Source organism: Biomphalaria glabrata, chromosome 5 (genome assembly GCF_947242115.1).
Source record: "Biomphalaria glabrata chromosome 5, xgBioGlab47.1, whole genome shotgun sequence".
In the NCBI taxonomy this organism is placed as follows: Eukaryota; Metazoa; Mollusca; class Gastropoda; family Planorbidae; genus Biomphalaria; species Biomphalaria glabrata.
In genome coordinates, this window is record NC_074715.1 from 32,022,380 (window position 1) to 32,041,691 (window position 19,312).

Genomic DNA, 19,312 nt, shown 5'->3' on the forward strand with positions numbered 1-19,312 from the left:
CAGCACATTTAATGATATCGTCACAATACCCTTGCCCATGACAACTCAAAAGATGTTCAAGAAATAAAAGAACTCTGGAGGTGCTCAGTTTATTTGTGCTCAGTTTATTTAGGTATTTATATTTTGTTCACACAACGTTCAATTAATGTACAGAAGCTAAAAATATTAGTTATCTCATCTGATGAATGCTCATTTTACAATTGTGGTTGAAATTGAAACAAAATTCAAAGTAAAAATGTTGTGCAGCAGGATTTCACCAGAGCTTCAGCGATAAGCAAGACTTTCTGTTAGCTTATTATTGTGTGCCGTTACAAAGACACTCTTTCTTCTTTGCCTTTATCACATCAGCAAAAATTTTAATGCCCTGGCGAAAAAATATTATATATATATATATATATATATATATATATATAAAAGATTTTTTAAAAAGAGAAAGCACAATTGTGACTATAATACAGTATTTCTAAGACCCGTTACTCATATGTTTTTTTAATGTAATGAGTGACGGTGAAATGTGCTTGGGTAATGTGTCATTAAGCCAGGCTTTCACTGAACCATTTCTTCCTACCAATCAGTTCATTGGATACTTATGAATATCAACAACGAAATCATAATAATAAAATTAATATATTGCCGCACTTTGCGGTATCATGCAATCAGTCAGTCAAACAATACAGACCAGCAACACGTTTGCTCTACACACGTCTATTTTGTAAGGAGGGAGGTCAGATTGTGGCCATTGACCCATGGTGGTGGACCCTTGGGTGGCTCCTATGAGTTTGTGTGAAAACAAAAACTCTATATGAAATTCTTTTTTAAAAGTAGTGCTTTATTGATAATTCTGTACTCTTTTGAAAAAGTTCTTTCTGGAATGGCACCAGGCCCTCCCTTACCCCAGCGAGGCGTTTTTCTGCGTTCTTTGTTGTCCACATTGCACTTTTTGGTCAGTAAAAAATAGTAAGAATGTGTGGGGAAGACCAATATTAAAGCGAGTTCCTGCATTATGAGCTGTTGAAATGCATTCTACTGGCGTTTGGATCGCACCATTCATCTTAGTAAAAAAAACAAAAAACGCAGGTCAAATAAATCTAATAAAAGAGGCATCACTGGCCTTTATATTTCATGTACTTCTGTTATGGGCGTGATCGGCACATAATCACCTTGGTCTTAAGTTTTGTCACCAGGGCCGGCCTTAATTAATTGGAGGCCCAAAGCGAAGTGATTAGGGTAGCCCCAAATGAAAAAAAATCAAGACTGAAAAATATGCAAAGAATAAAAAACCTTTCTGTGTCTATATCTAAATCAACAAAAAGTTAAATTCATATAGCGCCGATAGCAAATACATATATATTATGGACGATATAATATATCAAGTATTCGTGAATAAACCTTCAATCATAGTAGAGACTTAGATACATGTTAGTAGCCATACAGTTCGGCTATGTTTAACACTTGATCCATGTTTCGCAATTTTTTTCTCTAAAAAAAATTTTTCTTTGAGTCCTGTGCAAGGCCCTGACAAATTAGAGGACCTAGGCGGCTGCCTAGTTTGCCTAAATCTGGCCCTGTTGTCACTACAAGTTTTCATGGCATGCAAAATTAGTCAACAGAATGATGTACAATAGGAAGAAAGTCAACTGATCTGACAAAAGAAGGTCGAGAAAACATCACATTTGCGGATATTTATTAAATGTATTCTTATACAAAGTATTGAGTTGATCTTGTTAGTACGCCTTTTTCAAAAACTGTTTACATTCCTAATGTTTCTATTTAAAAGATGAAATGACGTCTCTTACTTTAAATTATTTTAATTTTTTTTTAAACATTGGTAAAATTGCAATCTTTGCTTGGTTAATATTCAATTAGGGATTTATCATTTATGAAAATAAGGGTTGTTTACTTTTTGTTCCAAGAAAAATAAAATGAATGACTTTGCGCCCTCCTCTTAGACAACATGTTGCGACCTCGAAAAGGGGTTCCCCCCCAACAGTTTGTGAAACGATGCTATAATGTATGACTGAATTGTTTCAGTCTACAAATCTTACTATTTATTTCAATCAAAACTACGTGTGTATAAAACAAATAGAAAGTCATCCATCTGACATTATTTTGGTGTACTCACTTGTTCAATATCCTCCATGTCAGCCATAGAGAAAGACAATCTAATGTAGCACGTTGGTTTAAACTCAGGTACAAAGAAGTCCCCAGATATCAGGGATACCCCAGCCTGAGAAGCCTCCCTCATAATCACAGAGGTGTCTGCAATATCATTGATCTTAAGCCACATGAACATACCTCCTCTTGGAAAACTCCAGGTCGCTAGGCCTTCAATATAAGTAATTTTTGTATGTACATTACATGAATACAAGTAATTTTTGTGCTGCTTAAACAACGTCTATTATACCAATTTAAAAAAAAATGTGGAATCTTGCACCGGAGGACTGGTCGTGTAGTCTCGACTCACATAAGCCTACACTAAAAAAGAAACTACTTATTTTTAAACAGTAAAAGTTAAGTACGCCACCTGTAAGATACTTGTCAAGTGCAGAGGCCAAAATTTCAGCGTTATTCCGGTAGATTTCTGAGGTGTAGATCATTTGTTTGTTAAAAGTCTCATAGCCCCAATACTGCAGTATGTGATTGATCATTATCTATTGATACAAGAGCAACAATAACAATTGAAATATCTGACAAACAATTTAAAATTCTAATTTAAAATAGTTAATGGCATAAAATAGGTATTTGTATTCATTGACAATACAGTTTACAGTGAATGTGGTTACTTTGGATTAGATTACTAATCTTCAAAGCTAGTCTCCTAAACATTGGCATACAAATGTTAGAACACATCAATTACTGTAAGCTAGTGATAGTCCAAAGTACAAGGTGTCCTTCAGAGCAGTAACAAAATCTGAAAGAGAGTTGCCCTTCCCTTAGTTGGTCAAATTGCGAATGTCTTTTTTTAAACTTTCTTTTCCAATACAAACTAAAATACCAATATAAAGAAACGTACACAAATCTCTGCCAGATTAACAAATACCATAGATTCTTGAAAACTTTGTGTACATGTTTTCATTCGTTACTAATGTCTTAGTTAAAGTGTACTTTCCCAAAGGCCTCTCGATGATTACCTGAGACAGCACACAAGGATGAGCAGTATACTGAGACATGCTTAAAACATAGCGATCGGTCAATGTTGATGGACCACTGATCCATCCCAGACGATACCTGTAACATCAATCATTCATCTATATAAATAACAATAATTTGTTATCATAATGAACAAAAATAGTCAAACATTATTAATGGATAGTCGTGTGGTAATCAATACGGATTGTTGTCGCAATGTACTGCCCACAACCATGCCCTGCAATCCTGCATGGGATATGACGTCATCATTTCTGAATGAACGCCTGAAAGTGCAAATGTAACAATAAATCTTGTAGACATTTGGACATTTTAGAAAGTTTAGCCTAATCTCCATATTTGCATTATCATTGGTTTATTCGAAAATGCTCAACATTATGGAAAAGTTTATTCACGAGGGCCGCTTTTAAGTTGATAACATCATTTAGTTATAAGCCTAAATGGTCATCGCATCCATAAAAATTATAATCTGAATCCAGGGTTAGCATTTTTATACGCTATTCATTTTATACATTTCTATTCAGTTGTTTCGACAAATGCTTCAATAAAATCTGTCCGTAAATTGTAACTTTCTCATTCCAAACAGGTCAATTACTTTTAAAAAAATACTAATCCGAAATAAATTAGCACAATACTACCTCTTCTTTTAACAATTTTTTTTTCATTTTTGAAATTACTGTATTAAAAAAAATGTCAAACTGACCCTGCTCCAATGGTCTTAGAGAATGTGTCCAATCGAATGACTCTGCCATCCACATCAATCGACTGGAAAGTCCGCTGCCTCTATTTTAATATTTGTTTTTGTAAAAAAAAAAGTTTTAGCTTTTTATTGAAATGATAATGTATTAACTAAATAACAATTGAAACGTCGACTCCTTTAAAGATTTCATATTTTTCCTTCAGAAGACCAGAACTAGAGTTTCTTTTAGGATTCAGTCAATTAGAAGGTATACATTTACTGATCATCGGTAATAGGATTAGATCTGGAATAAATCAATATTAATTAGCCTAAGCTACTACATTTACTGTGACAGCCCTATTCCAGAATGAAGTATTTAAAAGAGACACCTAACATGAATTGATTAAGAATCAAATAGGATCATACTATAACATACTGATTTAAAGAGAAGTGCATATGTCTCTTTGTGTATTAGTTGCTGAAATATTTTGGACTGTTAGATTGACATTTTAAAAAATATTGCTAGGGTCATGGACTCATGCAGGTTTCAAGGACCGTCAAGATGACCTCTCCTTTAGATAAATTTAGGAAAAATATAATCTATATTTCTTCTCTAACATTGCCTACATGATGTGTATGCCTATAGGCCTATATACTATAACTATATTGACTTTCTAATGACCGTACGATTACTAAATTATGACTTTCTAATGACCGTATGATGACTAAATTATGACTCTCTAATGACCGTAAGATGACTAAATTATGACTTTCTAAGGACCTTACGATGACTAACTTATGACTTTCTAATGACTATACTTACTTCTCCGAATTGCAAAAAGTAATATGCAGAATCTTCAATTATGATGACGTCATATTTTCTACACACTTTGTACACATTTACCATATTTTGCTCTGACCACGTGTAGCCTTGTTTTAAAAAAATGAAAGATACTTAGGACAAACTTGAATAAATTCATCCTAACTGCACAGTAACAAATTTTAATATATACACATATATGGGTGGGTGTCTTATATAGTTTAATTTTCAGTGCAGCGTTTAAAAAGAAAAAAAAGGACACTTTCTCTAAAAGTCTTGATAAGTCCAATGACATATGCCAACCATGGGCGTAGCCAGGATTTTTTTTTTTTGGGGGGGGGACCCCAGCGGAAAAAATATATATATATATGTGTGTGTGTGTGTGTGTACATAATCTTTATTACATTCTGACCCTTTCGGAAGACGTTTATTGTTTATTGTAGACTCCCCGCCCTTGTTAGCAAGAGGGTCTGGGGGAGCTCGCAGCGCTCCCCTAGCGCGGGGCGAAGCCCCGCCGCCGAGCACTATTTCTGGTATTGAAAGCCAACAAAATGCATATTCTGAGGTATCTACAGTGCATTATCTTGCTATTAAAAAGTTTTATTTCAAAAACCTAATGTGCTATTCTTACTGACTTAGACCCTCTCGCATCGTTCGGCGCATTTTCCGGCAAGCTGTTTCCGCAACTTATTTTGCTTAATTCATTTTGTCGGAGAACATGTCCCGCAAAACCTCATGCGACGCTCTGTCACAACCTAACTAAGGGTTCGATTCCCAGTTCGGCATATGATTTCCTTGATTTAGACCCGATCTCTATAACTGACTCCTTAGCCATCTTTGTTGAGCCACATTTAGTGTTTTTCAATTTTGGCAGAAGACTATTCACACTTTATTAATGGAGCCCAAGCCACTGGTAGAAATTTGTAACCTTTCTTGACTACGCTCTTGGAATTACATGCCTATATTTCGCTTTAAATTTTATATCGAAAAGGAAAGTTGTTTTCGTCAAATCATCTGTTGAGGGGTTTTAAACTAAAAAATCTCTGGAGGTTTTTTTTGTTGTTTTTTTTTAATTCAAAACCCAATTTAGCTACGATCATAGAATTTGGTGATTGTAGTTTGCTTTAAAATAATATTGAAGAGAGAGGTTTTCAACTCCAAACGCTCTGTAGGGGAATTTTAAACTCAAAACCATCTGGAGGGGTTTTAAACTTAAAAAAAAAAAGCCATCTGGAGGAGGGGGATTTAAACTCAAAACCCCTTTGGCTACGCTCATAGATTTTATAGTGTGTAATTTTTTAAATTTTTTTTTATATTGAAGAGGTACTTTTTACCTTGAAACCCGAACTGGAGGTGGGGGGTTAAACTCAAAACCCCTTTGGCTACACTCATAGAATTTTGAGTGTGTGATTTGCATTTTTTTATATTGAAGAGGAGGTTTATCGTAAATTTTGGAGGGGGTTTTAAAATCAAAATCTTCATTAACTGTGCAGTTGGAATTAGGGGATTGTTGTTTGCACTTTTTTGTTTTGTTTTATAGAAGAGGGGGATTTAACTGCAAAAACCTCTGGTAGGAGGTTTAAAACTCAAAACCCCCTGGTAGGGGGTTTTAAACTCAAAACCTCCTGGTAGAGGGATTTTGTATCTCAAAACCCCCTGGTAGGGGGTTTTAAACTCAAAACCTCCTGGTAGAGGGATTTTGTATCTCAAAACCCCCTGGTAGGGGGGTTTAAACTCAAAACCCCCTGGTAGAGGGATTTGTATCTCAAAACCCCCTGGTAGGGTTTTTTTAAAACTCAAAACCCCCTCGGCTGTGCTGTGGTAAGTGATGATTTAGTATTAAAATCTCACCTAATATAAACAAAATGAAAGCAAAAATCAGTCACTTAATTCCGTTCCCCCCCTCCCGCGGGGGGGGGGGGGGGTGAGGGGGATTTCATTTCAAGGGGGGGGGGGTTGAACCCCAAACCCCATCCCCCTGGCTACGCCCATGATGCCAACTGTTGGGATAGTGCAGTAAAAAGATTGCCTCTCTTCTCAAAAGACTTCAGCTCGAATCCAGTAGGTTAATACACTTCTAGCCCTTCACAAACCCGAGATCAGCTCGAATCCAGAAGGTTGATACACTTCTAGCTCTGCACAAACCCGAGATCAGCTCGAATCCAGAAGGTTGATACACTTCTAGCTCTGCACAAACCCGACAGGTTTACAAGAGCTTTAAAGAAAGATAATGTAAAAAAGTAATTATGATAACCTCTCAATACTGGGGTCGCTAGAGAGGTGCGAGTCTCACGTGTGGACATCATTTTAGGTAATCATAGTCATTGTGGATAGATGGAGCCAATTATTTCGTTTGTGTTTTTTTTAAATTAAGTTTTTCGAATGTATTATATGAATAGATGTACATATTGACCTTCTACCTATGCTGAATTCTTAAGGCAGTGTAGTGGATTTTATTTCGATCTCAACTTAAGATCTAATCTAGGGCGAAATGAAGATTGAAATAATTTAGGGTTTTAACATAGTTTAGCCATATCTATCAAAGCACACCATTCAGTTCAATAGGGCTTTATTGGTTATTTAATAGCCATCTCCAATTAATTTACCAGTTGGGTTACTGCAGGCCGGAGTGATGTACATAACACGAGGTCGTTTGGAATGCGGATGTACCTCTGGCCATGAACTCATAATCGCCTCTAAATCTTTAGCATTTATTCCATCCTCATCTGTATTCACAGCAACAGGACTGGCTGCGAAAAGTTGAAGCTGCAAATACATTAATTTTTACTTTATTATTCATTTTGCATTCAGGACTATTACTACTAGGCCAAATGACCAAATGAGGACTTAAAGATAGACTACTCAATTTTTGGAAAACATATTGAAATGTAAAATTTTTAACATTAATACAAAATGCCATAATCATATACTTTCAGTATATTTCTTTAGACATCAGGCGTCAACATAAGTACATTTTGATTGGCTAATTGAATAAAAGAGGTAAATTACCAAAGTCAGAGTATTGGAGTAAGTCTCTCTTTCCATTAAGACCGAGTCGCCTTCATCAAGGAGAATGTGGAAACACTGAATAATGAGATAAATTGAGTCAGGGGGACATTTAAAACAAACATGTGTAAAACACCCATCTATATAACTTCTATGTATCAAATATCCGTGTATAATACATTCATGTATATAACTTCTGTGTATCAAATATCAATGTCTAAAATATCAAAGTATCATACATTCATGTATCAAATAGCCATGTATCATACATTCATGTATAACTTAAAAACTAATTTCTGGCAATTAAAATCTATTGATATATCTTGTATTTGAATGCAAGACATACAGTTCTGATGCCATCAGTAATCCCATTAGTGATTGTCAGAGCAAATGGCTCAGGGTGATCTTTCCTCGTCAGTTGCGGTGGTTTGTGTTCTAATTTGTGCAGACCCAACAGCCAATCACGTAGCTCTGTTATTCTTTAATGGAAAACAAAAATAAGGCTTGAAAAAAAAAAGCAAAGATAACCCTATTTCAAAAGAGAGGCCTATGTTTCAAGTAAAAACTGAAGATAATAGGCAAAGATAACCCTATTTCAAAAGAGAGGCCTATGTTTCAAGTAAAAACTGAAGATAATAGGCAAAGATAATCCTATTTCAAAAGAGAGGCCTATGTTTCAAGTCAATTTTACTTACCCTTCACTGAGACCGTAACTGTTAGCATGAGCAACTTCTTTGTCACTGAGGGAGATCTCGTGCCCATCGCTAAAGGAAAGAAAAACAAAGGATGCAAAGGCAACTTTCTTAATTGTATTTAAATATCAGGATGTAGAAGCCCCTTTGTGTGATTACTAGATTTGAGTTGTGTAAATGTTGTGTAAATGTGTTTGTCCACACTTCAAGTATTATTTGCTAACTCTGTTTCTGATGAAGACTATAACATCCATCTGTAGTATTGTGTACATTTTCAAATACAAGTTCAAGTTAAAATTGCGGTTTTCCAAATATAAATGACAACGGATTTAATGGCTTTAATATTCGGTGAACGCGATTACAATGAATAATTTCTCAAATCATTAAGTATTCTTAGTGTTAATATACATCATTTTAAGCACAGGAGAATAAAGTTGTTTCATAAGTATTCTAATACACATCATTTTAAGTCTAGGAGAAAGCCCGCTGGGGTTAATCCACTTCTGTCGTTAGGGTCTAACCATTCCTTGCAGCCTACCAGCAATATTAATAACGAATAATCGTATTCAATATTTAGCCACTACCGGTACTCTAAACTGTCTAACTGAAATGCTAATAGTCCGTTATCACAGCACCAACAGTATACGCGTATACCCCGCACAAATTACAAAAAAAGTAAAAACAAAATCGTACAGCCCGCACCCCTACTATTTGTTTTGTTGAGGTTTATAATGCGATGTTTATAAATCTTTTCACTGTACATTTGACAGCCACACGGCGAACTGAAGGAAGTATAAAAACCCACCGGTATGTCCATACTTTCCGTTATGCTATGTTTATGAGTAAAATACATTTTAATAAACCCCGCACCTTTGAACACCCCGCACAGCTGCCTTCCGTCTGTAAAATCATGTATTGCCCGCGGGTTGTATGCGCGAAAAAGGAAGAAGAAAACATTTTATGCGTGTACCTAGGAATGGCCTTTAAATCGAGGTCCCGCCTGCTCCTTCATACATACGAAGTCCAAATCTCGAAATCAAGATCTATAGGGTAGATGATGTAAAGGTTATATGTTTCAGTGGCACACTGATAAACGAAGGTGTCATGTGGCCAGCACAACGACCAACCGCCTTTACTTTTCCCTAACTAATGTCAGGTACCAAATAAAGCTGGATGGACTCAGAGGCGCCCTAAAATCCCGAAATTCAAAATCATAGTCTTCACCAGGATTCGAACCCGGAGCCCTCGGTTCGGAAACCAAGCGCTTTACCACTCAGCCACCGGGCTTCCTTTTTTTTTTACATACAAACAACTATTTTACCTCATCGTAAACTGAATTTTTTTAATAGGCAATGGCTTTTGATTTGGTAAGCCACCACTCAACATGATTGACTTGCCACCTGTGAGGTCTGTAAAAGAAATCGCATTAATTGGTGTATAAGTTATTTAGATGTATATATTTTCAGTGAGAAGATGTGTAGAATCAGGTGGCTCCTTGGCCGTGCGGTCAATTTGTAGCTCTGTCATGAATTAGCTTTTCTGCCTTGTTGACAAAGACATAGGAAAAGATGCTCGTGTGGAAAGTGCTGCCCATAATACAGGCTGAAGTTCCACACTCCAACTGATGAAATTTTAAAAAGGCATACTAACTGTCATTGCAAAATTTCTAAATCGACCTACGGTATCTGAAGACAAAAGAATTAACACCAAAATGCACACAATATGTGATTTCAGAAACGTAAACCCACATAAACCTTTGCAATAAAATTGGTTTTTATTTTGTTTTGTTGAGAAGTGATGCAGAGCTAATTGTCTTATCATGGAACTATACTAATTTCATTTTACTTCTATAAAATGTGCGCTATTGCGTTTTTGTGTGTGTGTGTGCAATGTATCACTTTGGTGTGACCTCTTGGTGGGGAGCACGGCTCTATGTACATTTACTACCTTCCTTCAGAAATGAAGACAATTACGTCCTTGCCCAAATCTTTTGCAAGACAGCAGGAGATCACGTACTACAGTCAGAGGATGTTGACGATATTCCCAAGCGCATACCACACACAAGACCCATGCAGCCATCCGATTCTACAAATCATCATTTCACTGAAGATATGTACTTATAGAAGTACGTATTCATTTTTGTTTTCATGTAGGGGGTCAGTTGTAAGTTGGTTTTTTTTTTTTAAGATTTATAGGTTTTTATTCTATGGCAACATACCTTGTTTCAATTTTTGTCGTTGTTCTATACATATAAATGGCTATTTTAATACAACAATGTAAAGGAAATAAACCAGGAAAAGAAAACTTTCGTACACTAGAGAGGTTCAATTCCAAAAATGTTTTTCTACTTTCATTTGCTTATTAGATTTACGTCATCAATTTGAAATTCTGTGCAATTCAAATTTAAATAATTTCGCTGATTTAATACTTTTAACAATATAAAAACAATTATTAATTTGACATTTATTTATTTCTATAAAGGCTGACTACTCAATCTATGTGTGCACAAAAATCTTCCATTTAATACTGTCACAGTAAGAGAAACTAGTCAGATCATTGAAGATATAACAATAAAGATATAATTTTATTCAAGATACAAATAAAGACTCAACTACAAACACACCCACACACACATTGTTCATTCAACTAGAATCCTGAGAAACGATAAAACATTTGTTTCAGACAAAAAATAAGCGTACAGTCCAAAAGAGCAGACCCCTTATTATTTGTACAAAGCTTATAAAGACTCAATCTGTCTGCTAAAATGTTTGTACACGTCATTTCTCCCAGACGCATTCTCGGATCAAGTTGAAATTTTGCACAATTATTCATTGGCATAGACACAACAATCAATTATAAAAATAAACCAATTAATTAATTACTGGTAATTAAGTATTTTGTTTGATACCATTAAGGGAAATTAATCCTTCTGTATTCACAGATACGGCTAAATATGTAAGGTTTCGTCCGCTTACATAATGGACCTCATTCACCAATCGTAAACAAACAACATTTAGCCACGTGGTGCTCTATCTCTTCTATATAATTTACGATCTCATGTTTAATTCATGATGGTTGTCACGTGACAGTTTTTTCCATTGTTTTATCAATAAGATCACGTGACTAAATGTTTACGATTGGTGAATGAGGTCCATTGAGCACATTACTTCTCCCACACCCTTTATCTGATAAAGTTGAAACTTTAAATAATTATTAATTAATTAATTTATATATTTTACATGAATCAATTAAAAAATTCCCGAATTAGTCAATTTTTCGGTAATTAATTATTGTGTTTGATATTGAATAAGGGAAATATATTCTACATTATTGAGAGATATAATTGTAAGTGCGGAGTTCTTCCACTAGAGAATCTTTTTTTTTTAATTTCTAAAAATATTTTGCTTGTTTAATGATGACTTTTTGCTTTATACATATGTTCTTCCCTGTTTTCCCACAACACTTAAGGATGATTTCCTTTTTTTAAAAAAAAATTAGCGAAAGTGATACAATGGTATCTTGTCAACAGCGCTTATAGTAAATCATGAACTTAAAGAATTTAAATTCCTTCGAATCAATTTCAATAAAAATATGTATATTAAAAATGAGTGTCAATAAAACTATCGTAAACGTAATGGTCTCACTGAGACTTCTTTAATTATAAGAGAATACTCAAACTTTAGACGTTTTCTTTGAAAATTACGAAAAAACAAACAAAATAATGCATTTGTGAAATGTTTGGAGCTATTTCAGTTGAAATTACTGCCCTTTTTATGTTTATGATTTACACCTTATTCCTGGAAACTAATTTTCATTTTCATTGAACTCTAAGTACTCCTCTGCTGAAACAAAGCCTAAAACTAACTCACATTGTTTCCCGGCACTTCTCAGTTTGTTGTCTGTAATTCTTTTTCCAGCCTTACTCAGAATTTCCCAGTAGTTGGGTAAGTGGACTGCACTCTGGAGGTGATCTTCCACTGCATTGCTAAAGACATTGTGATGAGAATATTGCTTGATATTAGACTAGTAAGGTTGTGAATAAAGAATTAGGTTGAACTTATGCATGTGAATATAACTTAGTGGTTGAAATCTACGATTGAGAATAATGGCTGCTATTGACTAAAACAAATTTTTAAATTAAAAAAAGAATTGTTGATTTGGACACATGACCATTTTTAAAACCGTTGCTTTACGCGATCAGTTAAATGTATAGAATATAGAGTTTCTTGACATCAAAAACTTTGGTTACATCTAGAACAAGCTAGAACTAGCCAGATTTTACGTTAGACTTACGTACAAAAAAAAATAAATCTTATCTGAGTGGCTGTCCCTATCACTAATGATCGTTTAAAAAAGGTTATAAAAACGTTTAATGTACATTTGTAGTCAACTATTTATTTTCTAATCATTTCTCATTTTAACAAACTAGCACAATGGTTTTCATTTTAGAAGCATGTGCGTCAATTGTAAATATACAGATACCAGAACAGAACCAAACCGGAAAAAAAAAACTAGAAATTTGCTGTAGACTAAACTAAACCGCAGACACTCAACTTTCAATCTGACGGTAACCAAAAACGAGCCGAAAAGTCCTAAACAACTGGATCTTATATTTTGTAGCATATATATATAATTAATATATATAAGCTTTAATTTAATTTTGTATATTCTAATTAGTTTTTTTTTTATTTATGCAGTCATTTAACTTTTTAAATAAGAGTAAATAAATATGGAATTTTGGATGATTTATCCAGAATTGATAAAGCCTTAAGAATTGATTTGCTAGAGTTATAGGCTATAAATCTTCATGTGCCAACATTTGTGTTAATTCTATAGATTTTTTTTTATTTCTCAGCCTTCTTAAAATTTAAATGCAGATAAACCAACGAAATATTGTAGGTCAGTGAGATAAGCAAATATAATGTACATGTTTTTGAACTTATCTTATAAATTGTAGTTATCTATTTCTTTATGCATTATACATTACATACATACATGTGTTAAATACACTCAAAACTCACTAACGAAACTGATGAGGTCTCTAACGTACCCTACTTCAGATAATAGGCTACAACTTACAATGAATCAAATCTATTTGTAGTGTGTATAAGTTACCTTTCACGGCTCATCGTTTGGTTTTGATTGTTTCAAACTGTGACACGGTCCAGTGTTACTATGTTAAGTCAATTGCGAAACACAAATATTTATTAAGTAGCCTGCATTAAAATAAACATGAAACAGCGCACACACAGTACTGAGTGCTGCCTACAGGAAATCAACACACACAGTACTGAGTGCTGCCTACAGGAAATCAACACACACAGTATTGAGTGCTGCCTACAGGAAATCAACACACACAGTACTGAGTGCTGCCTACAGGAAATCAACACACACAGTATTGAGTGCTGCCTACAGGAAATCAACACACACAGTATTGAGTGCTGCCTACAGGAAATCAACACACACAATAGCCATTGGCCATGTTTTACTTTTCACAGAATAGAATAGTTTGGCAAAAGGCGTTCTACATGTAATGGAACTGAAGCGCACTGCCTTCTGACCGGAGACCTTTAACTGTTATAGCTAGTCAGTCATCAACACATCCCAGTCAGTCAGTCAACACAGTCAATCAACACATCATAACATTTCATTATATCACTTGTTTTACACCTGATTCAGATGTCCAAATGGTTCGAGGCAAGCACGCTCCTTTTATGAACCATGTGACCCGAGAAAGGCTTTTATTTCGTGGCCAGGATGAGAAATTGGCTCTTCACCGATCTCTCTGTCCGGAGGCCCCCATCGACTAAGTGATCATTTATGCACACCCGTCCTGGCAGGTTGCACGTTCTTCCGAACCTCTGCATGAATTCCTCCTTTCATGTGTGGCCTGTAGCTCAAGCCCCACGTGGGGGCCATCCTTATGCCTATGCTGTCCCATCGTACCAGTGGGGGGACCATCACCACACGTATGGGCCCCTTTGGGAAACGGGCTGATGGGGGTTTCGGACTGGTTTAGCGAGCCTTTTTTACATCCCTACCACGTGTAATGTAACCTCGCTAGAGGGTACGTGTGGTAGCCCACTGAGAGCTATGTTAGCTACCATTCTTAGCCTATCCACTTTCCCGCGCGGACGTTTCCACGGAGGCGCCACGCTGAGGCGACGGTAGCTGGAATTTCCTCCTCTTGTTTTACACCAGCCTATTCCACTAATTTTTTTTTTTTTTTTTGTTTTTTTGTTTTTGTGGTTTTCTAGTGGATTATTATTCCATCCACCCACACAACCCCCCCCCCTCATCCCTTCTAGCAGATTAAAAATGAAGGAATAAAAAGAAAATAAGCTTTTGTTTTAGAAAAGAAAATACTTTTTTTTTATTCATGCGGTTGTGGTTTAGTTAATAGTAAAAATAAAATCTCTATTAACCTTGAGGAAATTAGTCTCACAGTTTGTGCCATTCAGATATGAAGCATGCATTACAATTGGCCACAGCTAGCTAGACGTAGATCCAGGGAGGACGGTGGGTCAAAATCGACCCAGGTGGCCCACAAATTGTATGCCATATGAAATATGATGGACATCCAATTATATCTGTCCTCAAAAGCATTGTGTAAAGTTTAATAATGTATCGAAAGTATTCTGCGATATGAATAATTTATTAGATGATTTTGAAACTAACTGATAAGCACTATTACTAAATGAATAAAATTAATAAAGTATAACACTTGGAATGGTGAATCTCTTATTATGAAAAATTCCTGCTATCATATACATTAACATATACATATTCACATTCAAGGCATTCAAAGCTGGTTTGGTCATACTGTTTAATACGACTCACTGTCTAAATCATTTATAATAAAGGTACAGAAGAAATAAAATTACAAAGAAAAGAAAGACGATTGACGTCAACAATGAACCTGCTTTTGATTTCCGCTAAGGATAGCTTCTAATTAGGAAGAGTGAAGAAATTGTGTTACGCTAACCGTTTAAGGGACAGATGATGATTTAAAAAAAAAGTAAGCACAATTTATTGCAATTTTTAGTTATTTATTAATAGGTTTAAAAACTTTATTTAAGAAAGAAAATTTTTTACAGAAATTTGAACTTCGCACCTTTGGTATGGAAAGCCAATGTTCTACGCAATTACCACATGACAATCAAGGTAAACGAAATTCGAGGTCTTTTATTCTTACTTTAAATTAAATTTCTTTCTGGAAGATAAATCTACAATTTTTAAATTCAGTATTTTGTAAATATTGCTTTAAAATATTGAATTTAATATAAATTAAAATATTTTATATGTTTCAAAAGATTATTAATAAAAAGAAAAAGTACGTTTAATGAACTTAAAAGTTCTAAATTTAGTACTATTTATATAAAATAAAAATAGATGACTTCTTTTCCAACAGTTATATAATTCTCTTTGTAAAATTTCTCAAAGAAACAGATGACCTTAACATCATCTGCCCTATAGATAGCAAGGTCTGAAAGAGGAATTTTACTTTACTCACAAGGTCAAATACTGCTTTCTTAATAACTTGAAAACCTAGTTTGACTGTCCGCATCGTAGAGCTGGCTACACACACAACATAACATCAAGTCCACTTGTTTGACGGCAATTCAATATCCTTACGTTCAGTAAAACTAATGCTGTCAAGATTATTTCATATTTTAGCAAAGCCTCTATGTATTTCAAACTAAGTCTATATAATTGTCGTATTATGGCGTTGAGTCTGTTCATTCATAAATGCTGTCATCATAAGGTTGGTGAATCTCTAGTGCTTGCGAGAAAACATTCAGAATTTGACTCCAATTTTTTAACACAGGAATCCAGCAATAGTTGCTTTTTATCTGACTTATTTTCTGCTCCTTCTTTTTCGATTCTTTTGCATTTTGAGTCCAATCAACACATTGTTACACTGTTCAAGATAATAATTATGATTTGTGAAGAACTTCGTAGCGGGGCTAACTTGAGATCATGCGACAACTCCATCAAATCAATAGGAAATCGTATGTGAATGGACATGTCATCTATAGCACTTAAAACTTTGGTCTCTTTATAGATACATCTGAATATATTCACACTAACGTCGATCTCTATAAGAAATAATGGCATACAGTTTCTTGTTTATCATTTAGTATGTATATAAGGAACTGACGTCTACTTGGAGCATTTATTACGGATGAATGGTATTTATGACAATGCTTTAGATTAGTATTAGACTTTTAAGTGTCAAAGATTTGTTTAAACTCACGATGCCCAAAGTGTTGCTTTTAAAGAGAATATTATAAAATCATAAAACAATGTACTGGCATTCATGCTGCCCTTTCGCTGGCCCTAACGGCCTAATTGGGTACCGCGGCCCATATAGGCAGTCCGCCTCTGCGTAGATCACGTCTTGGTGTCAAGTCTTATGTTTATTAAAAGAAATGGACATTTAAAAAGAGTAGCTTTTATTCTTTATTGAAGATGATCACACCTAGGTAGAACAACTACAAATAGTTAGCTAGTGAGTGTAGCTGGTGTAGCCTACTAAAGGAAGTGCTGAGACTATGTTTGTTTGTTTTTTAAAGTATTTGATCATTTTTAGAAGTGCAGAATAAAATTTTCTAAGGTTTTTAAATTGTTGCACAAAATAATTTCATTCTGGAAGAAGCATTAGACCTCCACTCTCTTACAACTTAGGCTAATGAAAAACAAACGGGCAACTAACTTGCGGAACTAAAGAACATACATTATAAAGTTTGGTGCACATAGAGACATAGCATTAGAGTTCAGTTCCTTTTAATTTAGTTGGCAATCTCTGACACTAAGGCCCTAAGCATCCTTGACATTGTTAAGTTTATCGGGAAAATCTCCAGTTAAGGGAAGCTCTCTTGGAAGATAGCCTGGTGTTTAGCTAAAACAAGGACGTCAAGTTGTATCAGTGGATTCACTTTTATATCATCAAATCTTTCTTTCGCGTCCTTTTGCATTTCTCGTAGTGTTTAATATAATCTAAGCATCATTATAAAACATTTTTTTTGAGGTCTAAATTTCACATTTGTACATCGTAAAGTTCTGTCAACAAACCAAACACATGAGAGGGAAGCTTCATTTATTATTAAAATGTAGAAAGTGAATGAAAATATAAAAAAATAACTATGTTAGCACTAAAAAAAAAAACGAAGAAAATTCTTTTTTATTAGTTACCTTTTTGAAGACATCGTTTCGTTAGAAATTGATACACTCTCCACTATCTCAAGTTTAGTAACTATCTAGAAGATCTAAATAGAAACAAAGAAAAAGACGTCAGTATTCTCTAGAATCTAGTTGGCCTACCTAAATATACGAAGTGAAAGGAGATAAGTAAAAAGGTCACAGACATATTAAATGTCTACCGTGCATATTTGCATGGGCCTATAAAATATTTTCAATAACAGGTACAGTTTGGCAGAGGTGGAGACTTTGGGACTTTAGGAACCATGATATTTTTAGCATTTATTTTTGCAATTGTTATCTTGCATATGTGTTTCTTTTCAAATTTTTAAACCTAGATTAAAGTTTTTTTTAAATTCCTTTGCTTGTTACTAGAGCGCGTCACGATAGCAGAAAAAAAAAGTACGTGTGCTCTTCTTTTCCGTTTCTTGAGACGGCCCCACAGACGAAAACAAAAAGGATATTCATGTCACCTTGACCTTAGCTAGCTAGAGGGTCCGGAGAAACGCAAAAACTGCACCAGCGATGTCAGGGACCCAGCGCCATGCGTTTTCTTGCTGTAATACATTCTATAGTGCATAGCCTACAATGTGTGCAACAGAATTTTAAAATGCCTAATTAACTGAAATAAATAACTAAAATGGACTTTACTGGCCGATTCTGAAAGGTGGGAAGATATGAGATATATGTAACTCACGTATGTCTGTAATGGGTGTGATAGTTGTAATTATCTTCGTGTTCAAGACGTCACACAAATGACACTAATAAAAGGATTGTACAACACTGAGTAAAATTATAACTTTCTAAATTTATTCGCAATATATTTTTTTTCGTATTTAAAGAAGAATTCTGAACTTTGTCTTAAAGTTTTTGTGTGATTCCGATTGATTTGTGTTTGACTGGGCTATCCTTTCCTGGTGTGTAGATCCCTAACCCTTACCCCATCCTTAATCCTAAGATCCCTCATTCCCTAATCGTATTCTGTATAGTATATAATAAAGACCTAATCCCTTTTTTTTTCTTCTGATGCATAGATACCATGTCCTCTTCCTGATGTAAAGATCTCTTCCTTTGATCCTCTAGCAACACTGCTATATTGTCATTGTATTCTACAGGTTTCTATGTCTGGTTTTCTTATTGATAATGATAACATGGATTCGAATTCAAGTTAGCTTTAAAGAACAATAAAAGTATATAGCAACTATAATGGAGTGTAATTTACTATTAGGCCTACTCAAACAATGTAAATAAATGTCTTTCTTAGGTCTCCTATCTATTGGTCAATGTTAATGTGTAATGCCGTCTTTAGTCTGGCTCTGAAAGAAACTTTTGACATTTCGACAGAAACATGTTGCCCCATGATTAAGCATAATTACATGTGTTAATTCTGGTTCATTATCAGAACTAATATGCAAGATCTGGTCTGCGAATAATTTTTATTGTTCAGATATTAGATAAGAGATTAAAAGCTACGGAGTAACGGTTAAAAAATAAATTGATTAACATGCTTACTAAAACAAAGAAGCCTAAAGTACGATTGGCAAAGTTGGCCTGGTATATAGGCTAGTGAGTGGTGAAATGTTAGGGTCGCCTGTTCTTTGAACTCCTGCAATGACCATTCACAAAGGGGAGGGGGGAGCTACCGTTAACTATAGACTTAATAGGCGTGCAAAAATGTGTTGCTATTTGGTTAAATAAACAGCATTATTTGACCGCTATGGATTGTACTTTTGGTTTGAATATTCTTCTGTGATAAATCTAATTATT

General features: G+C 34.8%; 2 protein-coding genes across 6 annotated transcripts in view; one reads left to right on the forward strand and one right to left on the reverse strand.

Moving 5' to 3' along the window:
* Positions 1–83: 83 nt before the first annotated feature.
* On the reverse strand, positions 84–17,839 carry LOC106071783 (kynurenine/alpha-aminoadipate aminotransferase, mitochondrial-like). 4 transcript variants are annotated; one of them, XM_013231950.2, is made up of 14 exons: positions 17,728–17,838; positions 17,540–17,613; positions 12,214–12,329; positions 9,666–9,753; positions 8,348–8,416; positions 7,999–8,131; positions 7,656–7,730; positions 7,253–7,412; positions 4,650–4,756; positions 3,851–3,930; positions 3,132–3,228; positions 2,525–2,651; positions 2,123–2,325; positions 84–364 (listed from the first exon to the last, which is right to left on the reverse strand). In XM_013231950.2, the coding sequence occupies exons 2-14, from the start codon at positions 17,551–17,553 to the stop codon at positions 296–298; spliced, it is 1,338 nt and encodes a 445-aa protein (XP_013087404.2). In that variant the 5' UTR covers positions 17,554–17,613; positions 17,728–17,838; the 3' UTR covers positions 84–295. The 4 variants fall into 4 exon arrangements, with proteins under 4 accessions (XP_013087404.2, XP_055886660.1, XP_013087405.2 ...); XM_056030685.1 differs by lacking the exon at positions 17,728–17,838 and having other exon boundaries at positions 17,540–17,705; XM_013231951.2 differs by lacking the exons at positions 17,540–17,613; positions 17,728–17,838 and adding an exon at positions 13,460–13,616.
* The window catches only part of LOC106071784 (1-acyl-sn-glycerol-3-phosphate acyltransferase epsilon-like), a 20,197-nt gene continuing 15,628 nt past the window's right edge, over positions 14,744–19,312 (forward strand). Inside the window, exons 1-2 of one of the 2 annotated variants that reach the window (XM_056030691.1) lie at positions 14,744–15,362; positions 15,442–15,508. The gene's annotated coding sequence lies outside the window, so the exon portion shown is untranslated. Of the gene's footprint in view, positions 15,363–15,441; positions 15,509–17,955; positions 19,210–19,312 lie in introns of those variants that run through there. The other variant, XM_056030690.1, reaches the window with a different exon arrangement.

Bases quoted from the DNA above. Each gene is read 5' to 3' on its own strand.
- LOC106071783 (XM_013231950.2), bottom strand. The intron at 2,652-3,131 runs GTAATCATCGAG...TTGTATCAATAG, and splicing joins ATCCTTGTGTGCTGTCTCAG to ATAATGATCAATCACATACT. The intron at 365-2,122 runs GTGAGTACACCA...TTTTTTCGCCAG, and splicing joins ACATGGAGGATATTGAACAA to GGCATTAAAATTTTTGCTGA.